We start from the raw sequence: 14269 nt of genomic DNA on the forward strand, positions 1-14269 counted from the left end.
AATCTGATGATGGATCTGGTGTAGGACTCAAAGGTGGGTATTTTCAGGGCGCAGGAAAGTATGAAACTTACTGAAGAGTGTTTATGAGAAAGTGTAGCAGCCATATAATGCAGCATTTCATTAATTTTTGGCAAGTGAATGTTCCTGTAAGATCCCATCACACAGAATATTGTTGTCATTTGAGACACCTCAGAAGATCAGTTTTTAGACAAAACCAAAACTCTTCAAGCTGCAAAACCATAACATTGAACTTATCCAGGGTATTTTTCAAAGTTCTCCCCTGTTGATTTTAATTTTCTGACAGGATTGATTGAAATAATTTGTTGTTGGTACTATACTTCTGGCTATTGAAAGACTTCAGTGAAATATGGGCTTACGATTTTAATATTCTGTGGCTGACTTCTTAACCCTGCTGTTATTTCTCAAGGTCCTGTCAACCTGAAAATGCAAGTCAGTCTCCAACATGTAACTTCATTGTGTTGTGACTGTTTTTTGCAACTTTTCATGCATCATCTATGATTACATTCTTCTAGGTACATGTGGATTAGTTAGCTTTTGGTGATATAAATAGGATGTATTTTATGTGTGTTATGGAAAAATAAAAGTGGTGATTATGTTTATTTTCTGTGGAGCAGACACTGTTAGGTGAAAAAGCAAGAGAAAAGTCTTGAGTCTTGCACAAGCCAAGGGCAGGACTGTGACAGGCAAGTTTGGAGGAACTAAATCCCCAGTTGGTAGATATCTACAAAATGCAGAGGTCAATCCTAGCTGCCAGTGCCTCAAGGCCAGTGAGAGACACTTGGAGCAATGTGATGGACAGGGTGGACCAGGAAGGGAATGGCAATCAAGCCAGGGCGCCAAGGAGGTCCACAGAAAGGGGTGGGGTGGGGCACAGAGCTGCGTTGTCATGAGAGGCTGAGATCAGGCAAGCAGGCTTGGAGGTGGCTAGGACATGTGTGTGAGGGGGGCTGTTAGTCCATGTTGCCAGGCTATGCTCTGAACCAGTGCCTGGTGACAATGGCAGGGCTGCGACCATGCCCCTGGAAGGCACCTTATTTAATCTGCACAGATCTGCATCTGGAGAAACTGGGGGCAGCTCTGGGCACAGTGATGCAGGAAGCAGGACTCTGCCAAAGCTCAGCGTTTCCTCTTTGTCCCTTGACACATTTCCTAGGAAGCAGCCCCGAAGTTCCCTTCCATTTTACCCTGTGAGCTGAGACAGATGCTCTAGGGACCCAAGGGCTCCAGAGGAGGGAGAAAAGTCTCACTCCTCAGCTGGTGGCAGAGTCCTTGCGGTGAAGGTGGCACTGGAAGCATCTTCAGCTCAGAAGACACCAGAGTTTAAAGATGAGAGGCCCATAGATGAGCTTGCACCCAAGCACACTTTAAATGTTGAGCCAAGTAAAGCCCCTTACAGACCAAGTAATCAACTCCTATGCCAAATTACAATGCTTGCAAATACCCCAGTCTACGTCTGATAGGAACCACAGGTCAAATTCTCTGAGGTTGTTCTCTAATGAAGCTATGCTTTGTAATGAAAAACTGCTTTCTCCTACAGTTAAAACAAAAATGAAAAATAGAAGGAGATCGAAAAGCAATGAAAAAGAAAATAAGCAAAATGAGTTTTGAAATCTAATTTTTTTTTTTTTTTTTTTTTTTTTTTTTTTTTTTTTTGCGAGTCTTGCTATGTAGTCCAGGCTGGCCTTCAAATCATGCCAATCCTCCTGCCTCAGTCTCCCAAGTTCTGGGATTGTAGACATACACCAACAAGCCCATCTTGAAATCTAATTTTAAAAGATTGATGAGAGTTTTGAGAGCACAGAGAGTCAGGCTTTTTGTTTTTTGTTTTTCCTAGGGCTAGGAATTGAACCCAGGGCCTCATGATGTTAGGTAAGTTTTCACCACTGAGCTACATTCTCAATCCCTAAAAGGTAAGTTTTTAAGCCACGTATAGCTTTAATTTCTCCAATGTTCCTAGTTTGCAAATTTCAGCCTATAAAGCACACATGCACATGCAAAAAATGTGACCAGAATTTCTCTTTCCTTTTTCCTTATGAATTGATTTTGAGTCCTGGGTTCTGTTGCCTACCCCTGTGATTCACTGTGGACAAAGCAACCTGGATAAACAGGACAGTACTGCTCAGAAAAAGGGGCTTTGGGTGCTCTGAGGTGGAGGAGTGGTCAGTGCTTGGGGGAACTGAGGCGGGGACCTGCGGAATGTGGACAGGTGGAGTCACTTCAGGTTCTGCAGACAGAGGAGCCACAGATGGAGTTCTTCGTGCTCCCACCCCGCGCTGAACTGCCCAAAGAGCAGGGATGGATCACGGCACCAGTGCGGGTCTGAGTTGCACAAATGAAGTAAGTCATGTCTTAAATGCTGACGCTGTTCTGTGAAGCCTCTTACCTCTGCTGAGAGGAACCCAGAAACTAGTGAAAGTGATGGCTTCAATAGCAGCAGAATGGGGGCTGGGAATTTAGCTCAGTGGCATAAACACCTGTCTTGCCAAGCAGGTGGTCATGAGTTCGATCCTCGGTACTGATAAAAAAAAAAAAAAATTGACCAAAAGCAGCAGAATGCTCTAGGACAGTGGTGGCAGACCCACAGCATGTGTGCCACAGTGGGCTGTCTGTGTTGAAAGATCTAAAAGGTTTGCCATCACCAATACAGAACATCATGCTATTGTGCTTGGTAATAAGAATATGCTACTTTAGGTCTCTTCTGGTTCCAAATACATCTTCCAAGTGTTTTCTCTAGTCCTGTGAAGTGTGCTAATGGTTGTTTGGATCAGGATTTAAATTTAAAGAGCAATTTTGGAAGTATAGCTATTTCACTATGTTGATTCTTCCTACCCAAGAGTAAAGACTGTTTTCCCATTTTCTGGTATTCTCTTTAATTTTTTTTTTTAAGGGAAACTAGTTTTCAATAGAAAGATCTTTTACTTCTTTCTTAGGTTGATTCCTAAGTATTTCATCATTCTGATGCTATTGAGAAGGGAGTTGTTTCCCTGATTTCTCTCTCAGTGAATTTGTTATTTGTGTATAGCAAGGCTATTGACTTTTAAGTGTTAACTTTGTATTGAGCTACTCTGTTGAAATTGCTTATTAAATTTATAAGTCTTTATAAGGTGGAGTTTTTGGGGTCTTTTATGTAAAGTATCATGTCATATGCACATAAGGATAATTTAACATCTTCCTTTCCTAATCTTATTCCTTTTATTTCTTTCTTTTGTCTAATTTCTCTGGTTAATGTTTCCAGAACTGTATTGAGTAAGAGTAGTGACAGTGGACATCCTTGTTTCCCTCAAAAAACTAGGATTATCGTTTCTATTTGACCCAGCTATTCCCTTCCTGGGAATCTTCCCAGAAGAATGTAAAGCATCATACCACAGTGATATTTGCTTACTCATCTTTATATAAGGCACAGTTTGTAATGGCTAAATCTTGGAAGCAACCCAAGTGCCCATTAACCAATGAATGGATAAAAAAATCTATGTATCTATATATTTGCATATATATATATATATATATATATATATACAGATAAAGAAAATCTAGATATTTATAGCTAAATGGATGGATCTTGAGATTATAATCATAAGTGAAATAAATCAGACATATATGTGTAAATATTACATTGTCTCCCTGGTGTGAGAAATCAAAAATGTAAACAAGAATATAAATGTGCAATAGATATTATGAGATAGGAAGAAACTGTTTAAAATGAAAAATGAAATAGGAAGGAGAAGGGGAAAGGAAAGAAGGGAAAGAAAAAATGAGAAAAGCAAGATAAAATGAAAACCAAACTTTGTGAATGGGGAGGGAGAGGGGATTTGAAAAGAGGGGATGGAAATGGGAACAAAAAAAGAAAAAAAAGGGGAATCAAGAATATCATGTACAGACACAAATTCCCCATAATGAATGTGGTCATTCTGTGCAGCTAAATGGTACCAATAAACTTAAAAAAAGACACGTGTCAGATGAAATGAGAGCTGAATAAATGTGCTGTTGTGTAAAAACTTTAAAATAAAGAAGCATGTATTTTTGTCTTCATCGTCTGCTCCAGTCTCAGACCTCCTGATCCCCGGAACATTCTGGAGACAGGGAGTCTGTTCTGATGAATCAGCATTTGCCGGGTCCCAGGTGGGAGAGGCTCCCTGGTCGCAGACAGACCCAGCTGAATGAGCAGCTGGAACTGTGGCCCCAGCCCCACCCGGGCACTGTGAGTGCTGACCCTCAGCCGCGCGCCTGCCATCTGTACAGAGAGGACCCTGTAAAATCCCTGGGGTTTAGCGAGCCCCGGTAGCTGGCAGCCGGTAGCCAAAGGCAGGGAGTGGGGGGAGTGGTCAGCCCAGAGGTGGCCCGGAGCGCCTTGCATCGCTCTGTGTATCTTCAGAGCTGGTGGGTAAAAGTACCCACAAGACTGGGTGGCTGCAAGCGCTATGAGAGAAGAGGAAAATGCTTTTCCCATCACATTCCCTTCCCAGAGAACACAAACACAGCCTGCTTTAGACAGATTTGTGCACCGAAGGAAAACATGATGGACGAGAAAGACGGTGTTGGCCTCAAACTGGTTCTTAGATGAGGAGAGTGGCTGGGGTGGAAGCCAAGCAGGTGGGGCACCCGCCAGGCTGGTGCATGGCCAGCCTCTTACCGTAGTGCGGGATGATGGCCCAGGCCATGGCAGAGGCGTAGATGCCGCCGATCATCCAGAACATGCAGAGCCAGCTGAGGTGCTCACCCCTCTTTTCCCGGGCCAGGACTTCCGCAAAGTAAGAGAACACAGTGGGAATGGCTCCTCCGATCCTACAAGGACAGAGAACACAAGAGCTTGGGGACTGACAGCAAACGGGAGGTGTGAAGGGCAAAGCCAAAGCAAACTCTAATAACACATCCTCTCCCCCTATACCAGCATGTCAAGAAAAACTAGCATTTAAGATCGGGTTTACTATTCCTGCAACACCTTGGACCTGCAATTAGGCTATACGGCCAAAAGGTGGTATGATACTCTGCTCATGTGGTTTAGGTGGCAGCTTACGATTTCAATGGGCTGTCTGCTCAATATTATTATGTGATCTACTTGATACTTACTAAATTGTAATGATTTAGTGTAAACTAGTGAATGTCCTAATTAACTCATTTTTAGAGACAGAGTCCGACTCCATATGCACTGCTCATGAGATGGGAACTCTGGAAGTAGCTCCATACATTTGCAGGGCCTCTCTGCAATCCACACTCCCTGCTCCAACACAGCAGCGGGGCCTGCAGTCCAGTCAGGTGATGTGGGACAAACACAGGACCCAAAGGGTCACTGCCTCCATCCACTGTAGTCCTGATCCAGGAGACACCACTGCTGAGGGACAGTCAACAGAGGGCCTGTAGGATCCAATAAGGAGCTGTGGTCAATACCCCAGTGGAATGGGATACGGTGGTTCCTTCCAGAAGGGACAGTGGTAAGGGCTCCACCTATCTGGAGAGTGATGTGGCCAGTGAGTGACTTCTGCTTAAGTGGAGGAGTCTCAGATGAGGGTGAATGGAATCTGAGTTTTGTCCACTCGAGGAGATGGGTTGTAGATTTCATCCAAATTTCAAATAGGCCTTGATCCTAATTTTAGGAACCATTGTCTTAGAAGGGCAGTATGGAAAAATATAACTATTATCCCCAACAATATGAATTGTTAAATACACTTAAGGAAAAGCAATACCACAACATAAGCAGGTTGTGGAGACAACACTTAGTGATATATCAGGAATACCGAAGACACAGTGAATGCTTAAATTAAAAAAAAAAAAACATTTATTACAGTAAAGGATGCACTGTCCTGAGTCCCCCTGAAGATATTTTCCCTCACTTCAAAAACACTCATCCCATCACTATGGCCACATCCCAAGAGGGAAAACTTTGTAGTCCTCTTTCTTGAGTGCCTTTATGTGGTATAATAAAAACTACAACAATGGTGGGCCAATCCGAGCAATGGACAGGCAGCTCATAAAACACTGTGGCGTGTCCCCATCTACCTCCTTCACCAGATCTGGCACCGTGCGACTTCTGGCTCTTCCTCAAAGCTGAAATGACTATGAGAGGAAAACATTTTCCATCAATTCAAGACCCTGAGGCAGCCACCAGTACAACTAAAGACCCTCAGGAAAGAGGACTTCCGGAACAGCTTCAGAAAGTGGCAAGGACGATGGGAGAAGTGTGTTTGCAGAGAAGGGGAGTATTTTGGGGAGGATTAATAACAATGCTTTTTTTTTTTACTGTAATAACATAAATAAATGCAAACATTTGCTTTGTTTTTGATCATCTCTTGTAAAGATATAGTTATGTATTGTTTCATTTATGGTCAGATTTTTGTGAGATGAGTTGCTACTGACATTTTGAGCAAATTTGATGTCAAGGAGTAAAACGTGTTTATCCATTTAACAATAACTGATTTGCTGAAAGCCTTGATATGATAAAGAAGTACTGGTGTTAACTGTAGCAAATGCAATTCAGGGAAAGGCCATTTTCTACTGCAAACTGGGTATACTGCATGATCCACAAGATTTATAATATTCTGTATTAACTTGTAGATTAAAGTATGTCACATTTCATGCACGTACCCTGGTAAAGTGACACTGTAGTTGTCCATCAGTGGATATAGGGAGGTTACTTAGGCCAGTTTTATTTAATCTATGGGTTGTAAAATTAATTTAGAAACTGTGAACAGCATCTCAAAAATCAGAAATGAAAAGAGTACAATTCAAGTAATAAGGATAGGCATAAATTCATTTCATGAAACTGTTGTGCTATATACATATTTATAGCACACACTGTGTGGATGCAATGTATATAGTGTGTTTCTTAGTGTAAACTGCTAAAGAGTTTGAATGTCCCTAATTTAAATCATCTATGTCCATTTCTTGGGCTATGAATGTGGTGATACACCCAGACTCTGCAGAGAGCTGGCCCGACCTATCTTCACATGGGGATGTAGCGGCAGCACACAGAGAGGCAACAGCCAGGTCCAGTGTAACAATCTGACTTTACTCAGGAAACAAATGCATGTGGGAGATGGCGAGGACCAGCTGGCACCACACCACCGCTTCGTGGGCCCCATGTGTCTTTCTCTTGCCCACTTTCTTAGGGAGCTCATGCTAATTGAGTTTAAAAATCCAACATCTGAGTGGATTTTAAATCCACTCAACAATACTCCATTTTAGTAGGGAAAAGAAAATGTCTATGTCACAAATCATTTAATGTTACCCTTCTTTTGTATGACATGAAGAATTCATTTATAAGCATCATAAATCCTGCTCAAGTCCCTACTCTCTGGCTTCACTTTTCACTCCATAAAAAGAGTTCTGATTTTTACTGACTTTCCTCATCCTAATTAACATTTCATAGGGAACCTGGAGCTCTGTAGGTAACAGCTACCACTCACACCTCATGGAGGCACAGCCAGATATATCAGGTGTCTCTGAACCAAGATAAATGTACTCCATCATGGCTGAAATTTCAAGTGGAAGCTTGCAGACTCCCTGTTAATTTTCAGCAAATCAAAGTGCAAGAGTTCGTCTACTATTCAGGGCCAGTAACCAATCCAGTTGAGTTTGATTCAATGCCTGATTTTTAAGGTGATTCTTTTTGTCTCTCTCGGACTCTAAAGTTAAGGAATAAATAAACCAGTGGGGATACTTTTTCCATCCTTTGCAAAATTATTTACACTCAGATATCTTCAGAATAGTACAAGCATTTACCATTATAGGCTCATCATCTATTTGAGGGAAAACCGTTTTCATCTTACTCTAGTGTCTCTTAAGCAGAGAAAAACTTTCCCAGTGTTGTGATGTTAGTTGTTGCCGGTGATTCCCACTCTCAGCAGCTGGCAGGGTATTTCTCTTTGAAGCCTCACTTCCTGGCTCCGTGGAAATACACCAAAGAACTGCATTTCACACTCTCCTATGTTGGAGTTGCCACATCAATTGCCTAAAGCAGTCTGTTTTGACATTTAAACATTTCAATAAATGGAAATGTATACTTTATCTCTAGGTCAAGGTGACCACAAAAGAAGTCGAGCAGCTGCGTGTAGCTGCTCTATGCCTGAGCTGCTGTGGTCACCCCTTGCTCAGATGCTAGCATGCTCCTTGTCCTGGAGAGAGTTCACTTGGAACTAGTCAGAAGACGCTGGGGGCATCCGGTGGCACCTGTGTGTCTTCTAAAGAAGTGTCATAGCTGCTATAATTATCATTAATGAAAGTATCGGAACAAGAGGGAAAGTAGAACCTCTCTTGGCTTATCAGATGGGTTCCTTCAAAATGTAGAGGGTAGGAAAACACTGCAACCACCCCCACAGCTTACAATTAGAAAACATTTTTCATTGCTGTCTTACCTCATGGCTTCATGTGAGGGCAGAATACATCTCCTTAGGATGACTTGATATTGTTGATGCCGTTGATTGCATTGATACAATAATTGATGATATATAAAGAGACATAAAATACTTAACTGGCAACTGTCGAATTCCCATGTATGGATAGTTTTTAAGTAGGGCTCACCTTCCAAACCCTGGCCTCACCATTGCAGGTTTCTGGAAAGGTCTGGACACATTTTTAGTTGTCACAATTTAGGGGCTGCTACTGGCATTGAGCAGGTGGAGATGTGGGAAGATGTAAAACAGCCTACAGTGACAAGAATAGCTCCCCATACAGAAAAGAATTATCCAGCCCCAATATCAATAGTGCTAAGGCTGAGAAACTCCTGCAATGAATGGAGATTTTAATGTGGAAAATATAATTAAATTCATATTTTAAAAATCCATAATATAAGACATAAAGTAGTTATTTTTACATTATCTGGTGGGAAATACATCCATAAATTCAATTAACAAGGAAAGCCCACTGTTCATTATATAATGATCGCTTCTACTGAAATTTGTTCAGGTCCTTTTTTCCCCCAAGTTCATTTTTAATGAATGTTTACATAAATGAAGAAATTGGATCAGATGTTTTATAATGAATTTTTCTCAGTATTAGATATTAAGGCTATTTTATTAGCTGTCAAAAATAGTCAAATCTTAATTATCCTTGATAGTAGAAGGCACAGAAGGAATAATCACAGAAATCCAGTCCCTGAGTAGGAACAAGATAATCTGGATTTAAAATAATCAAATTTATACAAATGAAGCTGGATACTGATACTTGGCTTTCAGAGTTGGGTGGGGTAATAGATACTTCTAGTGAAAGTAATATTAATATTTGTAAATAATATTACTTAAAGAGTTCCAGTACATTAATTATAGAATGATAGTCTGAAAATTTTGTGTTAAAAAGCATTCCTAGAATAAACTGGGGCTTCCCTCAACTGTATACATGCAGATACACACACACACACATGAACTCCAGCTCAATAGGACTGCATGTGGCTTGGGCTAGGTGTTTGGCAAATAACATAAAACATTTATTTTTCCCTAAAATCTAAGGTAAAGTTAGAGTGAGATACTGTTTAGGGAAAAGAATGCATCAGCTTCACAGGCAGAATTTCTTGGGTACTGAGTAACATGAGACATGCAAGTTAAGTCAGTCAGCACAGCAAAAGTAACACCTCATTGAGTGACAGGGAAGCCTGACCATCCTGCTCCCTGCGAGTCTTACAGCCACACCTCACAGGACTCCAGCGGAGTGGCAGCCCAAGGGTCGGTGATGTTGTTACCCTACGCCATGGATTCATGGTAGCTGTTCTGGCTTGGATTAGTGTCCCACAAAGCCCCTGTGTGAAAGGACTATTGGAAGGCAGTGGAACCTTTAAGAAGTATAGCCTGCTGGAATGCTCTTAGTCACTAAGGGTATCCCTGAAGGGTACATTGGGACCGTGATCCCTTCCTGTGTTTTGCTGACTACCATGAGGCGAGGAGCCTGCTCTGTCATGTGACTCCCAAAGCAATGAGACAACCTGCCATGAATTGAAACCTCCAAAATGGTGAGCCAAAGTAGACTTTTTCTCTTTTTAAGTTGATTATCTCAAGTAGTTTGTTACAGTAATGGGAAGCTGGCTGACACACTGGTTAGTTGGGCAAAAAGAGGTTCAGGATTGTATAGTGAAGAAGGTTGTTACAGGTAAAAAAGAATAATTGTGCTTAAAATGGTATGATATATGACATACTTTTAGGGGAGAAATTATGGAATGGCTGATGACTTCTTTCTCTAAGGAGGGAATCCATTAAGTAATTCTGCTCTGCTTTAGCCCTCCAGAAATCATTGATATAAGAAAGAGAAATTTCATTATTTCTTATTTCACTACATGACTGTCAAACAATTCTTTACTTCCACCTTGCAGTTCCCATTTCTCTTGGGAAGTAGGGCATAAGGCAGAAACATAATGAGAAAGCTGGATAATCACTGTAAAGGTACGTGACCCACATAGAAAAGAAGTAGAGGGCAAAGTATTAACTCTGGCAGCTCTTAGTAAGACAAGTACAAGGGACTACATGAAGTGTAGTGAATATCCTGCTCTGTGGTAGGACTCACAATCACAAATAACTTGCACAAAACTTCCTTTTAATCTTTATTCAGAATCAACAAATGGGAGGGAAGACATTGAACAGCCAGACAAATTACATAGTAATTCAGAACCAATTCATTGTGTTTTAAATTGAACTCAAAAATAATAAAAGCAGCAGCCCCAAATATGGAACTTTTACCAATGCTATGTTGTGAAAGTCAACAGAACATCACAGACTCTGAGGAGGTTGTTCTGCAGTTTAGATGAAAGAACGCAGACCTCATGGTCTCTGCATTTCCTGGGCTGGCACAGAAAATAAGGCTGCTGTATTGATTGGGAGCACGTGCTTGTTATGAGCACTCAAGAAAGAAACAATCAGGGGAAGCACAGTTTCTGGGGAATGAGCCCATCAGCACATCGAGGACAGAAATCTCTGCCCCATGGCAGTGCCAAAGGACACGTGCTTTGGGTAGAGCTAATCCCCCAATTCCCAAAGCCACATTTAAAAAAAGTATGTCCTTTGATATAGCAAGCTGTTGTTTCCCCCATATTATGTAAACTATTGATAGAATAATTGGCAGGAGATTTTAAAATTTATTTTAAAAATATTGGTCTGTAAACATATAATTTAGGCAAAAACAGTGTATTGCTAAGGAAACAGTGATTCAACTCTTATGGGCCATGTTTATAATCAGACTGCACCCCCAAAGCCCCAAATCTATGGACATCTATGCATCTGGGACAGCAGCAAACTTGGTGCCACTGGAGGCAATGGTGTAGTCACAGATCAGGATTCTAATACTATCTTGGAAAAAACAAAATTAGTAACCTAGTTATTGAGTTGGGAGACTACACCTTCCACTCAATGGTGTCGTGAATCAAGATGGCATAAATGATCATTATGATAAACTATAAGAAACAGGAAAAGCATGTAATATATCTAGCTACTTGCTCCATACGTGTTCCCATCCACTGCCCCACCGACCCTCTACTCATCCAGCCACTCCTCATCCTCCACCTGCCCCCTCTTCCAGTTATACTGCACGGGGTTCTGTCTTTAAGAACCTGAAGAGGATAGGTTCTTGCCCAGGGGCTCATAGAGTGAAGTCTGGAGAGGGCATTTGTCTAACACCTCATAATTTTATATTGCAAATGCGCAAGATCTTGCAGGCTATTCCTTCTCCCTTAAGATTAGGATAAGATTAAGATTCCTTCTCCCTAAGGGTAGAATGTGAAACACAGTCAAGAGGTTGACCTCTGTGCTGGAAAGACAGTACTTTCAATAGACATATAACGTGAGCTGCATGAACACTCTTACATTTTCTAGAAGAGATGATAAAACAAAGCAAAAATGTCATTAAATGACATTAATCCTTATGTATACATGAGACTGTTAGATCCCTAAAACTAATCTTGGAAAAAGAGAGAGATAATTAGTGTGTTTACTTTACATGGTGGAAAGAACTATGTTAAGTTTGATTAATGTACAGATGTTGCAAAATTTCATTATACATCTTACAGGAGATGTGATTAAAAGCCTTTTCTTGGTTGCTACTCTTTTGAAGGCTAATATTCTAGTAAGTGACCAACATGATGAATTTAATGCCTAATTGTTGGTGAACGAATGAGAAACAGATACAAACAGCAATATGCTGTACACTGTTTAAAAATGGTGTAAAGAAAATTATTTTATACCAAAAAGAAAAATTTTGATGAACCTGCATTTTCACAATTAATAAGGAAGTAAGCATATCGTAAGAGAAATGATATCATTTAAAGGATAACTTTATAGCTCAGAATCAGACTAAATATCAGCAGAGATGGGGGAGGCTATTGACTATTTGGAAATAATAATCTATCTGTGCTTCAATTTCCTAATGTAAAAAAGCATGCATAATTTTTTGCAAGCTTACTTATTTTTAAAAAACTGTGGCAATAAAGGGGATTTGTCACAGAAAGCACTTTGAAGAATTCCACTCAGTGATAGCCATTTCTGCAAAGCCAAGTGTTATTACCAAAACTTCATTCTGTTGATGAATGGATACTGTAGAGAGCCAGGAGGTACGAATCTGCTAGGCTCTGCTCCAGAGGAAAGAATGACTGTTCTTTCTGTTACAGTACACAGGTTCCCTGAAATTTCATTTTAATTCCTGTTGCTGTTATGTTTCCTCTTGACCTTCATGCTGAGCAATCCCAGGTCCGCAGTGGGAAGCTCCCACCCCTGACACTGCCTGACATTATCATTCCCTTAATTAACAGTGACTGGAAACCAATAATCTAATTCTGGGGCAAATGAAATGAATCAATGGTACCAAGTCCATTTCCCACATCTCTAATTCTCTGTAACGGAAGAGAAGGACATGCCTGTTCTTTGGTGCAAGATTCATTTAGGAAAGTGCAAGGCAGCTGTATAAATGGTAATAACCTCTCCCTCATTCCCACAAAACACTGTCGCCTGCAGCAGGTACTCAAAACTTGGCTTGGCGAATCAAGAGGAAAGCACATGTAGTAACAATGATATCATGAACCTGGGTGAATGTCAGTCTAAAGCAGGAGCACCTTCCAGTACCCTGGCAGAGGGAACAGGGTGTCACACGGAAGCCCCTAAGGATGCTTACAGAAAGCATTTGCAACACCTGCTGGAAGACCGCCAAGCTTTGGGTTCAGAAGGGACACTATACTTATAGAGCTGCTAGTAAAAGGACTTAACTACAGTTTACCTCCTAGCTGACTCATTCCTGGTTCCAAACCTGCCAAATGAAGCACATGGCTGGTGACGCAGGCCTTTTCTTTGGGTTCTACAATTTCCTGTGAATGGCCTGGCAGGCAGGTACTCTGGTACGCTGGGACTCTGATCACTGCACATGGGTCTGTCCCAGTAATGCATGCTGGAAGTGAGCAGGCCCCTGAGTTAGTGACCGCTGGGCCACTGTGAAAAGGGACTGAGTTAAAGCTCCGGTGGTGATCTGACTTCCCAAAGCCCCTCCTCTGACTGGTGGGCCAGAGTGACATTCTGGGTCTCTTGGAGTTAGCATCAGGTCACAGTCAGGGTCTGGTAAGCCCAGAAGCCTGCTTTTTCCTCCTCGCAAGCACGGTGGCTCAGGAGGTTAAAGGTCGCCGCTCCCCTTGCAAAGGCGGTGTGATGCAGGAACACAGCGCATTTTTAGCAGTGCAGGGCGCCCTTCCTCACAGAGACCTGAAGCCAGAGTTTGTATAGTGGCTGCAATCTGGGAACTGATGGAGAGGCCAGGACATTGCATTTAGGACTCAAGTCAGGGTTTTGTCCACTTGATGTGGAACTTTTCTGATTATGTGATTAAAGAAGACTTGAGTAGGCTTCCTAGCTAATCTCTGGCACTCTGAAATTACCTAGTCTGGTGTCCAGGCTCACATTGCTCCGCCCCCGCTGCCCTTCCCAGCAGCCACACAGCCACGTCTGGGCTCCGAAACTGTGGGTCTAGCCACTCTGGGATGCGCAGTATTCCAGGACATAAGCGCATCATGCTGGGCATGCGCAGCCTCCTCTCTGGCCATCGGCACTACACCCAGGGTGCTTCCAGTGAAGGCGGCGCTGTAAGTCACTGCCATAGTCCTTTCACCTGAAGGGGAGCCCTCTTCTTTCTCCCAGTGGGGGCCTTCACTTTTCCCCTGAAGTAAGCCAAGCCTTAACCTTCTGGAGATTCACAGATTCCACAGACTTCCACTGCCACAAAAACTGTAAATATTCCCAGCTCCAGGCTATAACGTGCCTCTCTTGAGTGTGTACTTCTTTGCGTGTGTACTCGTAAAATT

The 14269-nt window shown here is 41.9% G+C and overlaps 1 protein-coding gene across 2 annotated transcripts in view; it reads right to left on the reverse strand.

Moving 5' to 3' along the window:
* Positions 1-14269, reverse strand: part of Sv2c (synaptic vesicle glycoprotein 2C) — a 200658-nt gene that overhangs the window by 87866 nt on the left and 98523 nt on the right. For both annotated transcript variants that reach the window (XM_003470261.5, XM_063258358.1), the window contains exon 4: positions 4652-4803. In XM_003470261.5, coding sequence (XP_003470309.1) covers positions 4652-4803 — 152 coding nt within the window. The remainder of the gene's footprint in view (positions 1-4651; positions 4804-14269) is intronic.

The sequence above is a fragment of the Cavia porcellus genome, unplaced genomic scaffold (assembly GCF_034190915.1).
Source record: "Cavia porcellus strain 051 isolate PalLab524CR breed Dunkin Hartley unplaced genomic scaffold, mCavPor4.1 scaffold_11, whole genome shotgun sequence".
NCBI classification, from domain to species: domain Eukaryota; kingdom Metazoa; phylum Chordata; class Mammalia; order Rodentia; family Caviidae; genus Cavia; species Cavia porcellus.